This window comes from Mustela nivalis (assembly GCF_964662115.1).
Source record: "Mustela nivalis genome assembly, chromosome: 10".
Classification (NCBI taxonomy): domain Eukaryota; kingdom Metazoa; phylum Chordata; class Mammalia; order Carnivora; family Mustelidae; genus Mustela; species Mustela nivalis.
In genome coordinates this window covers 32,594,850-32,612,507 of record NC_139029.1, presented here as the reverse complement: position 1 = coordinate 32,612,507, position 17,658 = coordinate 32,594,850, and the positions used below count along the sequence as shown (strand labels likewise).

At 48.6% G+C, this 17,658-nt stretch overlaps 1 protein-coding gene across 2 annotated transcripts in view; it reads right to left on the bottom strand.

The window, feature by feature from the left end:
- Positions 1–17,658, bottom strand: part of KDM4A (lysine demethylase 4A) — a 45,752-nt gene that overhangs the window by 3,316 nt on the left and 24,778 nt on the right. For both annotated transcript variants that reach the window (XM_082687200.1, XM_082687199.1), the window contains exons 12-19: positions 15,988–16,108; positions 11,034–11,215; positions 9,454–9,658; positions 8,913–8,989; positions 8,165–8,220; positions 6,415–6,523; positions 5,893–6,078; positions 2,515–2,685 (exon numbers count right to left, since the gene is read on the bottom strand). In XM_082687200.1, coding sequence (XP_082543326.1) covers positions 2,515–2,685; positions 5,893–6,078; positions 6,415–6,523; positions 8,165–8,220; positions 8,913–8,989; positions 9,454–9,658; positions 11,034–11,215; positions 15,988–16,108 — 1,107 coding nt within the window. The remainder of the gene's footprint in view (positions 1–2,514; positions 2,686–5,892; positions 6,079–6,414; positions 6,524–8,164; positions 8,221–8,912; positions 8,990–9,453; positions 9,659–11,033; positions 11,216–15,987; positions 16,109–17,658) is intronic.

The window sequence follows — 17,658 nt, the reverse complement described above, 5'->3', positions numbered from 1 at the left end:
TGGAGATTATTTAAATTCAAATAAATAAATAAATAAATAAATATTTAAATAAATAAATTTATTTCTGAGCAGTTATACTAATAAATGTGGGTTTTGATACTGTATAATAAAAATTTAGGGGCGCCTGGGTGGCTCAGTGGGTTAAGCCGCTGCCTTCGGCTCAGATCATGATCTCAGGGTCCTGGGATCGAGTCCCGCATCAGGCTCTCTGCTCAGCAGGGAGCCTGCTTCCTTCTCTCTCTCTCTGCCTGCCTCTCAGTGTACTTGTAATTTCTCTCTGTCAAATAAATAAATAAAATCTTTAAAAAAAAAAAATTTAACATTTAGGGGCGCCTGGGTGGCTCAGGGGGTTAAAACCTCTACCTTCGGCTCAAGTCGTGATCCCAGGGTTCTGGGATCGAGCCTCGCATCGGACTCTGCTCAGCAAGGAGCCTGTTGCCTCCAATCTCTCTCTCTCTCTCTCTGCCTGCCTCTCTGCCTACTTGTGATCTCTGTCAAATACATAAATAAAATCTTTAAAAAAAAATTAACATTTGGAAGATCTTCATAGTCTAATGCATGAGTACTTTCTAAATACCCAATGTATGATGTTACAAAATTAGGGGTAAGTAAAGATTCATTCTCAGTACAACATAAGCCAGTGGATTTTAATATAAGTTCACTGACCTACTTTCAGATTCCACCCTGCAACTAACTTTTAAGAAGCCACTCCTCATTGACTTTTGGTGTAGTACCCAAAGAATAATCACAATGGTGTGAAAGGTGATTAAAACACTCCTCCCCCGTGAGGCTGAATTTTCTTCATATATTTTAACCAAAACAATACATTACAACGGAATGAATGAAGATATATTAAAGAGATTTGCAGAATCTGGGGTGCCTGGCTGGCTCAGCCAGTAGAGCATGTGACTAGATCTCAAGGTCAAGAGTTTGAGCCCCATGTTGGGTGTAAAAATTACTTATAAATAAATAAAAATCTTAAAAGAATAAGGAGATTTGCAGAATTGTAGAAAAATGGAATTCCTCCCTCTAATATTGCTTTAAAATGGTTATTTTTCAATTAAAAAACCCAGATTGTTTTAAGATTTTTTAATTTACTTTTAAAAAGATTTTATTTATTTATTTGACAGAGAAAGAGACAGCATAAGCAGAGGGAGCAGCAGAGGCAGAGGGAGAAGCAGGCTCCCCACTGAGCAGGAAGCCCAATGTGGGGCTTGATCCCAGCACGCTGGGATCATGACCTGAGCCGAAGGCAGATGCTTAACCAACTGAGCCACCAAGACACCCCATTAAAAAATATATATATATTTTTAAATTAGTTATCTCCATTTTAATTTCCAATAAACACCAAAAGACATTACCCACAAAAAAAAAAAAAAAAAACCTGTGGGGTCCTCAGTAACTTTTAGAAAACAGAGTCCTGAGATCACAGATTTGTAAATTAGAGATACCAGCTTTTCAGAACTGGTATGAAAAGTGAGATAGACACCTGCCATAAAGCATTTAGTATAGCAGAAAAGCTTGGTAAGTTACACCTATTCTACTGCCACAGATACTATTAACATCATCTTTACTGTGACTCAAGTCTACCTTGTAACTTATGAATGTGGTTTTAGCAACTAGGTTGCTAATGCAGTATAAAGGTGGGGAATACTAGATTTGCTAAAGGCAGAAGTGGCTTCATCCCTCTACCTTGGTGCTCAGTCTAACATACGAAAAGGCAGAGTAAGGATAAGGGAAACTTGAACTAAGTCCTCAATACTGAGCCAGGAAACCTAGAAGTGTGGGTGTCGGGTGTCAATAACTTAAGCAGGCCAGGGAGAGCTCCTAAGTAGTTCCCACTTGGCCCAGAAGTCGTCACCTATAAAGAACCAAACCAAGGGGCGCCTGGGTGGCTCAGTGAGTTAGGCCTCTGCCTTCAGCTCAGGTCATGATCTCAGGGTCCTGAGATCGAGCCCCACATCAGGATCTCTGCTCGGCAGGGAGCCTGCTTCCCCCTCTCTCTGCCTGCCTCTCTGCCTACTTGTGATTTCTCTGTCAAATAAATAAAAAATAAAATCTTTTAAAAAATAAAAAATAAAAAATAAAAAGAACCAAACCAAATTCCATGTCTACTAAGAGGGACCAGACAGGAAAGAGAGTTGGCTAATTCTCCAAAATCACACAGCTACTGATAAGCAAACGAGCTGGTATTGGCCCCCTGCCAATACCACTGCCTGCGCTCTTGCATGGCCTTACAGCCCCTTGCAAGGTTGGCTAAGACTGAAGAAGCAAAGTACAAAGTACAGCAGAAAACAAAGATTCCTGTGAGCTTCTAGACGGAACAGGGTAGCCCAGCAGCACACAATTTTCTTGGTGAGGAAAGACCAACACAAACGCTCCTTTCTGTTCAGGGAAAGACTGATGAACTTCGGGCCTGGCTAAAGATGGCAAGCAGGCACACAGTCAATCTGTCAGCCAGACCCAGAAACACCCTCAACCCAGACCACCCAAGCAGCTCCTCACAGTCATTACCACTATGTCCTCGGGATAGAGATTGTCGCTGAAGGAACCATCATCAAAGTTAACTTCATAGAAGGTCTCGGTGGTGAGCCTGACCACCTCACACTGGTAGAAGCGCCCATTCTTGTGCTTGCTAATGACCTTCTGGCCGGCGGTGATGCTCTGCAAGGCCCCCTTGGCACGCTGGGAAAAACAAGAGGCGGAGGTTACTCCCACATCCAGTTGACAGGACTGGAAAATGGGAACCAAGATCAGTTGGTTTTTCTTTCCCAGGGAGAGACGAGCACGGAAATGAAAATGTAAAAAGGACTAAGGGTGGCAGGTGGACCCGGACTTTTCAGATACCCACACCTCTACAGGGATTCTATGAAACACTAGCATCCCGTTCTCCTCCATAAATGCAGCAGCTCCTAAATTCCCGGTCCATACTGTCTTACACCGCCCGCCTAGTTCCCTTACCCCAGACTGTCTCTCAGAAGAAACCTTTGTCACTTCCCTACTGCTGCCAGACACGGACCTACTCCCGCACCCACTCCTGCACACAGCTCACACAACAGGGTAGACACTCCTCAGGAGACCCGAGCCCAGGGCCCCAGACACTGCTCCACGCTCATCTCAGCACGAGCTCTATCCTCAGGGCTACAGCACAACGGTCAAGGTCCCCCAGAGGTCCTCAGCTGCATGTGACCAGGGACTCCCCACTTTAGCCCTGCTGGCTCTTGTTCTGAACTTGCCCTTGATGCAAATGGGATCCCAGAGCATCTGGTGGCATCCTCTCCAACCATTGCCCCCTGAGTTCCCCAAGCACTGTGCTCTGTCACAATGGTGGCCTTGCTGAACCCTCAGCATGTGTACTGAACAGGCCCACAGCTCAATCTTAGCCCTGCGGGGCCCCTTGACCGGAAATGTTGTTCCCCAGTCAGCTGCACACCAGCCCCCTCACATCCCAGTGTCAACCTATGGACACTGTGGCTTACTACGCCTCTTCTACTCCCCTTATCCTGCTATGTTTTCATCCACCACACTCCTCCCCATCAGATACACTGTACGTTTACACGTCTCTCCCAGTCTTTCGACTACATGTAGCAGGACAGGCTCAGTTTTGCCTGGTTCACTGGACACTCCCAGCACCCACACGGGAGCCTGACACGTAAAAGGGGCTCAGTCAGTATTTGAAGGGTGAAAGAGTGAAAGAAGTACTTGACGGTCCCCCCTTTTCTCACAGCACCAGGAGTCTACAGCTGCCAATTTAAGGATATGGAGAGCCAATGGCAATGCCCAAGTCACTGTCCTGCCTCCATAACCAAACTCCTGCCCCCTGAGCCAGTAAGGCTCAGCGCAACCTCACCCACCGCCCCTCCAGTCTCTCCCTCACAAAGACTAGCTTCCCTCTTGCTGAGCTCCTCACCCACCTGATTGTCTCTTGTGCTCAGTGAAAGACCTTTATGAAAAAGAATGCAGTCAGCCAGTAAGACCTCTGCCATGATGCCACATGGTAGTGACGGGTTTGCTCCTCCAGACCAGTATCTTGTGTCCTGCACTACCGTGCTCACTGTACTGCTGACAGGCTTTATCGCGGCCTCTCTTATTCAACTCTAACTCCCCCAACTACAGTCCGGCTCCTGACCACAAGACCCCATGGTGACTCCGCAGCGTGGGGCACCGATGAACATGACACCAGAGCTTCCCGCCCCAGAGCACACAGCCCCCCATCTCTCTCCACCGGCTTTGTCTGTACTTCCTCAGCTACTTTCACTGGCTTCTGCTCTGCCATCTGTTCCTCATATTAGGAATCTCCAGGGCCCAGTTTTTAACGGCAACTGGACTGAACTACCCTGTTAAAAACTGGTGAGATCCAAAACTTCACCGTCTTAGTTAAAGCAGCTGCCTGCTGGTGGCTCCATCAGAATTCTCCAGAAATGATCTCAAAGTCAAAGGTCCTACCCTCTTTTTCCCCCCTTTCCCCCTTTCCCTTGGAAGCCCTACTCTGAATCAGTTTTGGTCACAGTTAATAGCATCATTTTTGCACTCTCCCCATCTTTCAGGGAAGTAATTTGAGCCCTTTTCAATTCACACGCCTTCACCCCTTTCCCCATGTCCCCTCTCTAGGATGGTCAACAAACCGTCAATTCCACCCATCATAGGACTCCCCAGTGAGATGTGACCCCAAAGCTCTACCTGGTGTGTTCCCACTGCAGACCTCACTCCACTCCCAGACTAACCAGTCTCCCTGTCTCAAATTCTTATTCTTTGGGCCTCTGAATCCACTACCAGAGTAACTGTTATGAAATATGGCTCAAAATCATAATTTTTGAAAAGTTCTCATCTAGCAAAAGAGAACTCAAACTCCCAAGAAGGGCAGTCCAGGGCCTCAACCGCCAGCCCAGCCACATTCCCAGAACGAGTCATACGTGTCTGTTCTCCCACACGTGTTCACTCTGCTTCTGAGGCCCAAAAGCCCTCCCTCTCACAATTCCTACTTCCTTTTTTTTTTTCTTTTAAAGATTTTAGTTATTTATTTAACAGAGAGAGATCACAAGTAGACAGAGAGGCAGGCAGAGAGAGAGGGGGAAGCAGACTCCCTGATGAGCAGAGAGCCCGATGCAGGGCTCGATCCCAGGACCCTGGGATCATGACCCGAGCCGAAGGCAGAGGCTTAACACCCTGAGACACACAGGCGCCCCAACTCCTACCTCCGCTGAAGTCCCACTTCAACTGCCACCTTCTACCCAAACCCTCTCATAACTTGTCTAGCTGGGATGACATGTAATTTTCTCCAAGTTTCACTATTTAGAGAAGCACAAAAATCTCTACCGTACGCTCATTAAGGGCTAAGTCCTCTGAGGTCTCTCCTCCAGTTCACACTATCTGCCAAGCCCCCGCTGTGTCCTGGACATAGTGTCAGGGAACAGGAGCGCTCCCATTAAGAAGCTAGGGCCCAGGGGCGCCTGGGTGGCTCAGTGGGTTAAGCCTCTGCCTTCAGGTCATGATCTCAGGGTCCTGGGATCGAGTCCTGCATTGGGCTCTCTGCTCAGCAGGGAGCCTGCTTCGTCCTCTCTCTCTGCCTGCCTCTCCACCTACTTGTGATCTCTTTCTGTGTCAAATAAATAAATAAATCTTTAAAAACAAAAAAAGCAGCAGCAGCTAGGGCCCCTCGAGGAGGAGTGGCAGACAAGTACACAGATAATCACAAGGACCCAACCACAAGCAGTCTGGTGCCAGGCAGGGAGCAGGGATGAACTGGGGCCACCTCTTTGTCCCTTCCTCACCGGCACTCTCCACGAGGCAGAACACCAGGGAGCATACTTGCCAACACAATTAATGGACAGCCTGCAGAGAAAATGATCCTAGAGACAGGTAAGAGGACTGCAGACCAGCATCCTCCCTCACCTCCAGACTGGGGATCTTGTGCCGAAAGCAGGTAATGAAGACGACAAAAGGCCAGTCGTCGGGCTGCATCACCACCCCCGCAGCCTGGGCGCAGCTCACGTGGAAGGCAGTCGGGCAGCGGCCGTGAGAACACTGCACACAGCAGCCGGCGGTCCTTTTCCTCCGCTTCTTACAGAAGACACATTTCTACAACATAAGGGAGGCAAGCCAGGGACTCCAGGAGCTACCAGTGCTGTCTCCTCTGCCGTTCCCCAGCCCAGATGCACAGTGCCCAATGAGCAACCTTCCTCCCAAAAGAAGAGGACACACACACCTCTTCCAAACTCCCATCTGAACACGTGTGTTCTCATGAAATAGTTTTAACCATACGGTGACTCAGAGCCTCTGACCAAAACCAAGGGTAAAAGAGGAACACTGGGTCACGCAGAGGAAAGGCTGCCCTCAGGACTGTTGTGCTCTCCACCCAGAAACGTGTAAATGGGGCAATGGCGGACAGAGTCCCCAAACCCATCTCTTCCTTACCAGTTTGAAGCGGGGCAGGGGAATTTTGCTCACATCCACTGGACTTCTTTCGGCAATGTTGACAAACCTTGCTTCCAAAATTGCCACAGCACAAGACACATGGACCCACCTGCCAAAAGGCAAAGGCTACCTCAGTCACCTCTGGCTCCAAGGCTCTGCGGCCTCCTCATCAAATCTATCAAGAGTCAAGAGCGAGTGGGCCTGCCCACAGTGCTCCGTCCCTGACCCAAGATGGCCTCTTACTTCCACCTGCAAGGTCCCCAGGCCCAGCAAGGTAAGAACCAGGAGTGTCTCCATACTGAGTAAGGGGATGGGTCCCCAGCAAACCGCCCTGGGTTAGCCCAGGGTTGTGCTTCTCACACCACAGATTCATTCCCAGTCTGCTGCAAAATGAGTACAACCAGAGCTAATTGAGTGCGGCAGGTTTCAGGGAGTGAAAACAAATCTGAGAGCTCTATAAAGACTTCTTTTACCACAGAAGCAGGGTGGTAATGTCTCAAAATGTCTCCCCGGGTGCCCTGTCTGCCAGTAGCCATAGATCTCCCCTCTAGGCCTTTACCCAAACTCTTCCCCGGGGCTGAGATAACCTCTCCCTCTGCTCCCTTCATCCACAGCACCCTCACTTGTTAAGGTCTGGCCCAAGCCTTACTCTGATAGCTCTGTTCAATGAACCCCCTGGGAGAGTTACTGTTCTGGGCATTCTGAGAAACTGACGTGCACCATGATGAGAGCCCCTGAAACCAGGCCCGGTGGAAACCTACCACACATAGTGGGGCTTCTGTGCAAGAGAGCTAGAGCAGATTGGTTGGGCGCGGCCCCACAAGGGCAGAATCAGGAATATACGAGGAAGGCGGGGGGCTCAAGCAGAGCCACTTCTACTCCAAGTAAGGAAGAACCTGCAATAGTGCTCTCTCACAACTATGAGGAACACGGTGGCCTTAAAAAATGGCAACAAGTGTCTTTAAAGGCGTGGAAGCGGCAAGGAGAAGAGTCGTCTACCTGAAATGGCACGAAGGGTGGGGGAGGCTCTTGCACTGCAGCAGGGCTCCAGTCCCCATGGGACAGGAGCTGGAAGGAGGATACTCACCACTGGCTGCCCACTGTGGGCACACCCCAACTCAGCCAGCTTTTGCAGAGCAAGCCCTTCATCCGCCTCATGCTTCTACCTCCGAACACATATGCGGAGACCAGGCACAAAGGCTCAGCTCGGTGAAAGGCTACTGCCTGCCAGCAACGATGCCCAGACTGTGGATCGTACTCCACATGAGGTGGGCAAGGCTGAGCTCTCCTCCACGTCCCATTCTGCTCCCAAAGGACATGCACCCTCCTTCCGAGAGTAAGTCTAAGCCAGGGTGTGTTGCCTGTGGACAAGTGCTCACAAGCCCCTGGCTACAGCCACCTCTACACCAGCCCCAGCTACAATAAAGTAACTGTCCTCACTTCCGGCCCCTAGAGCCTCTGTATCACCTATGCGGGCTCTCCAAACCTCTGAGTCTGTCTTGGCTCCTTGCAAGGAAGACAGCACTTACATCTCCTCCTCAGAGAAGAAGCTAGATCGGAAAGGTCTAAGGCTGCTTGGCTCCCCTGGGCATCCCGTTTTTAAAATTAGTCTTGGCGATGCTATTCCAGCTCCAATGATGTGCTTCCCAAACCCTCCATCAGTCACTGTGACGAACAGCCACTGCCCTCCCAGTGCCTCTCTGCACGCTGCTCCGGAACAGAGCATCAGAGCCACCGCTCAGAAACTCACCTGTCATCATTGGCTCTCTGTAGGGCTCCCCCTCGTAATGAGCACAAACAGCAATCCTGCCAAGAAGGGAGGGGGTGGAAGGGGGGTTACCACCAAGTCATTAATATCCAATCTGCTCTCTCCTTGGCCTCCTTTGGGTAACTGCAGCCACCACATAAGAAAGCGGCTTACCAGCATGTGGGGCCTTGCCTACACAGTCCATGTAAGCAGAACTGCCCTACAGGAAGACAGGGAGACCACCCAGGGCTAAAGTACACCAAGTATTCGCTTGACTCAACATAATCCTCTTCGCTGTTTCTGCTAATAATAACTGGAAGCAGTCACCAAGAACACTCTGCTCAAATTGCAGGCATTACAGGGCCCTGCCTGCCTCCTACATGGGGTACTGCTAGGTTCCGGGACAGGGGCTGATGACAAGAAAGCTACCAAAAGAACTATGAGCCCCTTTTGATGCCCCAACCCAATAGCAAGATTCTTTGAAGTGGCTTACAACTGGTCCTCAGGAGGACCTCTACGGGGTCTGGACACAATGTAGCTGACACAGCTTCCAGACCCCATTCATGGCCCACCACAGATGGGCGGCAGCCACGCTGTCCTGGAGATTTATTCTGACAATCTGCCCTCTTTGCCATCACTGTGTACCAGGCACACTGTGTAGACTGCCAGAGATAGGAAGTCCACATGAAAAAGCCCGGCCCTGAGCAAAGCCAAGGGTCCCAGGGAAGATGAAACAGTGTGGAAAACTCACCTCCTCCAGGGCATTAGCTGAACACCGAGAACACATCCAGTCTTCAGAAGCCTTTGCAGGGGGTACCCCGTAACAACCTAACAAGGACATCAAGATGAGCAAATTAAACCCAGAGGCCAGGGTGAGAATGTACACCTGCAACTCCTTTCCATACACTACCAGTGTGAAAGCTGCAACCAAATCTTAGAGAAAAACCCCTGAATTCTCGAGTCCGGGACCCAAGGGTTCACCCATACAGCTCCATGGCCCAAAGTCTCGAAAAGACAGAGACTGTGCACTGCCTGGTTTAAACACGTAGGGAGCAGCACTGACTAATCACCTCCTGGTATCTGAGGCCCAGTGAACAGCACAAAGTAGACCCTGAAGTCCGTGCAATTCCAAGTCCATCAGCAGCAAGCTCCCCAACAACACAAGAGCAATCTGCAGTTGAGGGCCTGGGGAGGTCACTGGCAGATTGGAGGGAGGCCAATATGGGGTGAGACCGGCACTGAGGAAGCCCAGGCGCCTGGGTCAGGTCGCAGGTGACAGGCAAGGCACTCACTGGCATGGACGCGGACACTGCACTTCTTGCAGGAAACGAGAAGGCTGGTGCCGTCCTCCTCAAGGTAAGGGGTAGAAAGGTTGATGTCCGTGCTGCAGCCAGTGGAGGTAAAACACATTTCTGGAATCAATGGCTTGGTCCTCTGCTTCTGGACAGCTAGAGCTGAAGTGTTTCCACAGCTCTGACTAAGGCCTCCAAACTCGACCTAAGGAGAGAGAGCAAGTGCATCCCTCAGTGAACACGCACCCATGTTCCCAGCTTTCCACCTGCTCTGTCAGCAGAAAGCTGCCTCTCTTACTGGCAGGACTCTGGCTATGGCTCCCGGGTGTACAGCCATTATCCCAGAGCTGCTAATTGAAGTTACCTCTGATGACTCAAATTCAATTTCTCACAGCAGCATCAAACAGAGGCCCCTGGGGATAACTGAGTAAAGGGAGTGAGGTAAGAGGCAACTGGGATTTCCATCTTCCCAAACCAAGTGGTAATAAAACGCACTGAGATGTTAGCAAGGTCGCTCTTGCGGGCTCCCTGATGTGCGGAACCGCATGGCTGGCCCCACCCAGAGACAAGACCCGGAGCAGACACTCCTTGTGGACTAGAACAGATGTTCCCCCAGGGCCCACAGCAGCGAGTCACCTGAGCTGCAGCACTGCCACGCGGCTGGACCCCCACCTGGGACTTCCGGATCGGGGTCCCTTCGTAAAGAATGCTATGCCCTCGTACTTCCCTTGGCAAACAGCCTGACTGTCAGGATCTGCCGGCTCTACAACCATTCCAAGGACAGGGCCCTAAATATGTCAACCCGAGGCACAGGCCCCTCCTGAAGCTCTGAGACCCACGCAGTGATGGTCTGCTGACAGCACCACCAGGCCATTTGCCTATCTCACAGGCAGGGGCACATATATTTCTTCAGTTCTGCATTTTTGTCAATGGAAAGGCACAGCCAGCTACTAATCCAAAATATGTCAGTGCGACGTCCCAGTCTTTGGCAAGCGTCAATCTGGGGCCACGCCAGGCTCAGTGCAGCCAGGCCTCCACAACCACCAAAGGACTGCTTCTCCACCTCCCTCCCTGCCCCCCTCCCCCTGGTTCCTTCTGACTATTGCCCGTGTCCACTGTGGCAATGGCAAGAGGAGGACAACACTGCGGATCTGGCAGACTGCAGTAACAAAACGCAGTGCTCCAGACTAGCCAGGATGAAAAACCGCCTGGAAGGAACAAGCACCAACCAGAATGGTAAGAGAACAGATTCCTCTGGAAACACTGTGAATGCCACAGGATGGCTACAGGGCATCCCTCCGAAGCTAAGCCACACACACACACACACACACACACACACCACACACACATACACACCCCACCCCTGCCCGTGCTCTTCAGCAAACCGTTCTCCAGTGAAAACCCACATTGCTGGACTATCTGCCTGGAGAAGCCTGACCAGGACAGAGATGAGGCAGAGAGCGCTAGAAGAACAGGCTCTCCCAAGACAACCAGTGACAAGCTCTGTGTACCCACAGCTAAACCTGGCTTCCCTCTAGACTGCTGGGCCTGAGTACACAGAGAGGATAAAGGGGGCATACCTGATGGTAGGTCTGAAAGATCATACAGACTGCGCAGTGAGGGGCCTGCTGGGCCATGGTCTCATTGAATTCCTTCTCGGCCTCAAAGTTCGGAGGTCGGTTCTGCCATAGCTGACTCAGGGGCTTGGCCCAGGCCTCTGTCTCCTCAGCCTCCTCCTCCGGGGTCAGCTGTTCGGATGACTCTAGAGCAGGAAGCAGAGAATGGGTCAGCACCAGCCCCGCACATCAGCAGCTCTGCCTAAGGAGACAATGAGCTCACTGGATTCTTGGTCCCAGGTCTGGCCTAAACCTCAGATCCTACCAGTCTGATAAAGGCAAAAGGCAAAGTGATTTCCAAAAGACTCCTTCAATACTCAGAAGATACTGCAGACAGTCCTGCCTGTGCCGCCTCCTCTGGTTAAGCTTTATACCCAAGTTCAGCCCACTCTCCTTTCCCTTGGCAGCTGCCAGCATTCAAATCCTATGTCCAAAAGCAGCACAGTGAGACACAGTCTTGCCAGAAACCATGTTACTTGCTGCCTCCAATATGCCAACATGTTGAGTCCCTACCTTTTAAGAGTTTCCTCTGTAGTTGCACTGAAGGGAAATAAGGAACAAAAATAACAAAGAAACGGCAAGGTTCCAAGTTTTTATACCATGTGCCTTGGTCAGAACTTTCCAGCTCCCTCAGGAAAGATCTGTGGGGTCTCTGCCTTTTCTGGACAGGGATCCCCAACCATCCTGGCTCTGCTTGGAGGATGAGAGTAGACTGCAACCAAGACAAACCCTCTTTCCTAGCCAAAGGATGTAGCACTTTGAGTCTAGACCAAAGCCTAGCACACAATGGCCCACAGGACAAATGCGATCCACTTGGGGAACTAAGAATTATTTTTCTATCTTTAACAGATTAAGGGAAAGAAACTAAGAAGAGTATGTGACAGAAGGAAAAAAGCCTGAAATATTTACTATGTGGTCTTTCCCAGACCTCTAGTCTGTTTCTCTTCATTGCCCTAGCCAGCAGAGCATGAGATTCAGCGGGCCTCAGCACTGCCTGAGGAAGGAAGAGGAAGAGACACACTGCTGAACAGAAAACAAAAAACTGTGCTCGTAAAACAAGATGGAAGGGATAAAAGTGCACACTTTCCAGTTCCCCTTAAATCAGTGAGATGGGCAGAGCCCACCAGATTCCAACAGAAGCAAGGTCAAGGAGGTAGGAAAACACAGTAACTCTAAAATTATGGGTCAATGAAGACCATCTTTGGTAAAAAGAACCACATATATTGAAATAAACTAATCCACAGTGTTTCTCCAGATGCTCCCCCAAGTGAGGCCAAGTACAAGAGGTTACATTTGGGATGTCCTTCTTTGGCAAATGAGTCCAAAAAAAGGTCCAAGTAGGCAGCACCTGACAGGAGACCAGCTCTGTGCCAGCCACACCACGGGACGACCTCCATGGGATCACTGTATCATACTATGTGCGGACATTTGGAATCCCCAGCTACAACCCCTGCAGTGATCCCACTGCTTCCAAGATAGAATCACTCTGAAGAGGCCCTGTACAGCTCTATGCAGAGCAGCCCAAGGAACACTCTGGTACACACCTGCACTAGCTGCCCATTTCCTTGTTCATTTCTGGCAACTCTAGCTCAGTGTACAAAGTTACCCACTGGGCCTTCAGAGTCATGTTGACTCTAATGAGACCTGATGGGCGCCATGTGTACGACCTCAGGGAAGTACACTGTAACGTCGTGAGGCCATTACAGACAACTAAAATCAGCCCCTATGAGCCCCATCGACCAGCCCCAGCCAGCAACCACAGTGCTGAAACCAAAGCAGGTATTTTCCTTACCCTGGCCAAAACAGAGTGACCAAGATAGAATAGAAGAAACAGAAACAGCCTCCCAATCACAAGAGAAAAACTAACACAGTGACGTGCTCTGTTTTTTGTTTTTTTGTTTTTTATTTACTTAGTTGACAGATCACAAGCAGGCAGAGAGGCAGACAGAGAGAGGTGTGGGGGGAAGCAGCTCCCTGCTGGGCAGAGAGCCCGATGTGGGGCTCGATCCCAGGACCCTGAGATCATGACCCGAGCCGAAGGCAGAGACTTAACCCATTGAGCCACCCAGGTGCCCCATCGTGCTCTGTTTACAAAACCACGGTGGCCAAAATTCACCCCACTTAGATGTTAAATGAAACTTGAGGAATTTTACAGTTTACACATACAAAACATCACTGAGATGTGCAAATAAGACAAACGTATGTATTTCATGAGTATTTATGCCTCCATTAAAAAAAAATTGGGTAAGGGGTGTGGGACACATGCTAGACTAAGAGAAACTAAAAAACAAAGCTTTGTGATGGGATTGGGAGGGAGACAAACCATAAGAGACTCTTAATCTCACAAAACAAACTGAGGGTTGCAGGGGGGCAGGGGGTTTAGGGAGAGGGTGGCTGGGTGATTGACACTGGGGAAAGTATGTGCTATGGTGAGTGCTGTGAAGTGTGTAAACCTGGCGATTCACAGACCTGTACCCCTGGGGCTAATAATACTACTTTATATGCTAATAAAAAAATAAAAAATTAAATAAATAAAATCTTTAAAGACACAAAGCTTTGAAATGGACGACCCTGGTTTGGTTTATACTGGTTTAAAGGGAAAAAGCTATAAAACACATTTTTGGGATAAGGATGGAAAAATTACAACGGGCTGAAAATGGGAGAAGATGGGAGAATCCACTGCCAGATACGGGAGTTTTCATTCCTCCAACTTCTCCGCACTTGAAACTGATCATAAAGAGCAGGAGGCCATATGTTATGATCTCAACTACATTATTATAAAAAGACAGGGGCGCCTGGGTGGCTCAGTGGGTTAAGCCTCTGCCTTCGGCTCAGGTCATGATCTCAGGGTCCTGGGATCAAGCCCCGCATGGGGCTCTCTGCTCGGCAGGGAGCCTGCTTCCTCTTCTCTCTCTCTCTGCCTGCCTCTCTGCCTACTTGTGATCTCTCTCTGTCAAATAAATAAATAAAATCTTAAAAAAAAAAATTATAAAAAGACATACATGGATACAATCCAGTATTTGACTAGAAAAATCAGGAAAATTAACACACTGAAACATGCAAGTGGTCACCTTTGCACAGTAATTCTGTTCACTTTATAACTTTGTTTTTCCAATGGTCTACACCCTGTATTTAGAGCCTCTACAGCACTGGGGCTGGAAATCCTGAAGCTAGACTGCTACTATCCGGAGAACCCAAGCCCCATCTGGGCCAGAGCAAGAGCACAGAAGACTTCCTAAGGCTCTGACTCAAGGTCTGGCCTTGGACCTCAAAAGACTTTCCCCACTTACCACAATCCTAACACCGAGGGAAACAGCAGAGTTGGGCGCCAGCATCAGATCAGAAAGAGAACGTGGGGCTTGCTTATGGAGCAGAGAGGCTGGTCAGACTCTGGATCTTCCCAGCCAGCACTGGTGCCAGGAAGGATGGGGCAGGGTAAGAAAGGGCCTAGCATTAGTCAATTTTAACAAGGGACCTGCCAGAGACTCACCCACATACACTCACATTCCTAGAACTCTGAGCTCTAGGCCGCATAAAAGACCACGCTGGGCTGATGCAAAAACCCTGAGCTCCGGCGATAGACGAAGTTCCTAGTTCCACCCCAATGCCTGCCTTTCCCCTTTTGTCTCTGTCACAGGCCCCTCTTCGTGCCTCCCTACCCCAGCCTCTGCCCTCTCCCCAGCAGCCTCACTTACTCCAGGTAAAGGCACCAAACAGACAGTAGCTACACTTGGTCAGCACAGAGTAACACAGTTGTCCCGTGTCAACTACACTTCAAGTTAAAAAAAAAAAAAAGTAAGTTTTATAAAAATTATTAATATTTATTTGAGAGAAAGCAAGCATAGGGGTTGGGGGCAGAGGGAGAGCAAAAGGAAAGGAACCTCAAGCAGACCCCACTGAGTGCAGGGCCTGGTGCAAGGCTCTATCTTATGACCCCTGAGATCATGATCTGAGCTGAAATCAAGAGTCAGACACTTAACCAACTGAGCCATCCAGGTGCCCCATTCTGAATAATTTTTTTTAAAAAGGTATCAAACACCACTTCTGCTTGGCCCCAAGTCTACATCCTCCACAGACACTTAACAAGGTTTCTAATTCCAACCAAAGCTAGAAGGCAAGAAGGCACTGAACTCAGGTTTCTCCAGTCCCTACCACACTCACAGTCTACACCCAACCCCCAAAACCAAATGACTTTGTGCTCAACACCTTCACTATATCCCTCCCCCATCCTTACCACCATCATCCTGCTTCAGACCCTCCCCTGTCTCTCGGAGACCAAGACAAAAACCCATCTGTTGCCCTCAAAGCCATTCTCAAGAAGCAGTCACTAGGAGCAATCCTTTTAATGTCCGTCTGGCCACTTAAAACCCACTAGAGCAAGGCCTCCCTCTTCAGTCTCCCCCAACCTCACTCTGGCACCACCCAGCACACCCTGACCTGGCCATTTAAATGAATGGCTCCCTCTGAATCTCTCTTTGCGCACCCTTCTGTGCTGTTTAACATCTCCTTTCTTTGGATCTGTTTACCTGTCAGTTTGCCCCACTACCTTTTGAGCTTTTTGAGGGCATGGACATATCTTAGTTATCTCTGTAGCTACACATTCAGCATTGGGCTTGGCATCTTTGACAGAAGTGCTATCCAGAAAAATCAGCCTGTACTTCCTAATAGAGAAAGAGAAAACCCTGCATGCGATCATCCTGTATTAGACACATTACAAGATACACAGACATACAAAGAAATACGATTATAAATTAAGCATCAAGTGAGATCCTGTCCTCTTTGTGGAGTACCTGGGAGAAGAGCTAAGCCACTGGCCCACCGCTGACACTCAGCTGGGCCTCCCAATGTCCTGTCACTGCGAGTCCTAATGGGGTGAAACACTTTCTTCTTCCTGGTGAGGAGAGAAGACAACACTTACCATCATCACTGACACAATCCTGCAACACAAGTGGGTGATGGCGGGGGAGCTTGCTTAACGGCTGACGACGGCCCTTGGACTTCTTGTTCTCCTCCAGGGAAAACATGTATTCATCCGCCACCTGGGCAAAACACAAGAAGAAATCAAATTGGTCTTGCCTCCACTTTGGGACATAGCAGAAGTTGGTCTTACAAAGAAAGGCAAGGGAAAGGACAGGCACAGGGAGACACAAAGAAATATAAAGCCAAACAGAACACACCTGGCTTTGGAAAAACCAAAACGACAGTACCGTGCAAACTAATCTAAACTAGGATTATGTAAACATTTTAGGGCAAAATTTGTGCCTTGTAAGTGTGGCTCCTGTTCCTCTCAGAAGCAGCCTGAAACAAATGTACCAAAAATAAATGTACTCTACAGGAATGCCACGCCCCCTCCCTTAAGCTCACAGTCATGAGACTGCATCTCCCAGAGCCCCAGAGAAACCAGGTGCTCCTTTTCTTGGACCAGAAGGGCAGCAGCACCTGTCAGAGAGAGCCAGGCAGCTAGGCCATTGGACTTATAAAGCTAGAGGACATCCGAAGGGGTGAGGAACAGCTGACCCACTAAAGTAAAATAGGCCAGCCTCTCCTGATGGGCTGTCAAGCCCTCAGCTCTAGCTGATACTGTTCATTCCTCAGTTAGTTTCCTCGTGGAAACAGGACAGAGTGCACATCTAAAACTCCAGCCTAGCTACAAAAGCAAAAGTCAATGTAATTAGCGCTGTATTTAAATAATGGCAGAGCAAATACAATTAGATTTAGGATGTACAAGACAGAGTCAGTAATACCACAGGACTTTCTTTCCAATCAATGTATTTAAAACTCGGTCATCCTCTCAGAAAAAAAGCACTTGACAAAGTATAATACCCATTCATGATCAAAACCCTCAACAGAGTAAGTTTAGAGGGAACATAACTCAACATAATTAAGGCCATATATGAAAAATCCACAGCTAACATCCTCAGTGGGAAAAAAATAGAGCTTTTCCTCTAAGGTCAAGACAAGGATGTCCAGTCTCCTCACTTTATTCAACAATACCGGAAGTCCTAACCACAACAATCAGACAAGAAATAAAAGGCACCCAAACTGATAAGGAAGTAGTAAAATTTTTACCACTTACAGATGACACAATACCATATATGGAAAACCCAAGATGCCACCAAAAAACTGCTAGAACTAATAAAGAAATTCAGTAAAGTCGCAGGAGACAAAATCAACCTACAGAAATCTGCATTTCTATATACCAATAATGAAGCAGCAAAAAGAGAAATTAAGAAAACAATCTCCTTTATGACAAAATAATAAGATACCTAGAAATAAACTTAACCAAAGAAGTGACAGACCTGTACCCTGAAAAATAGAAAACAGTGATAAAAAAAATAATAAAAATTAAAAAAAAAAAACCCACTGATGAAAAAAATTGAAGGCAACACAAAGAAATGGAAAGGCATTCATTCCCTGCTCATGAATTAGAAGAAGAAATACTGTTAAAATGTCTACACTACCCAGAACAATCCTCACATTTGAATGGAACCACAAAAGACCCCCAGTAGCTGAAACAATTTTGAAAAAGAAAAAACTAGAGGCATCACAATTCCAGACTTCAAGTTATGTTACAAAGATGCTGTAATCA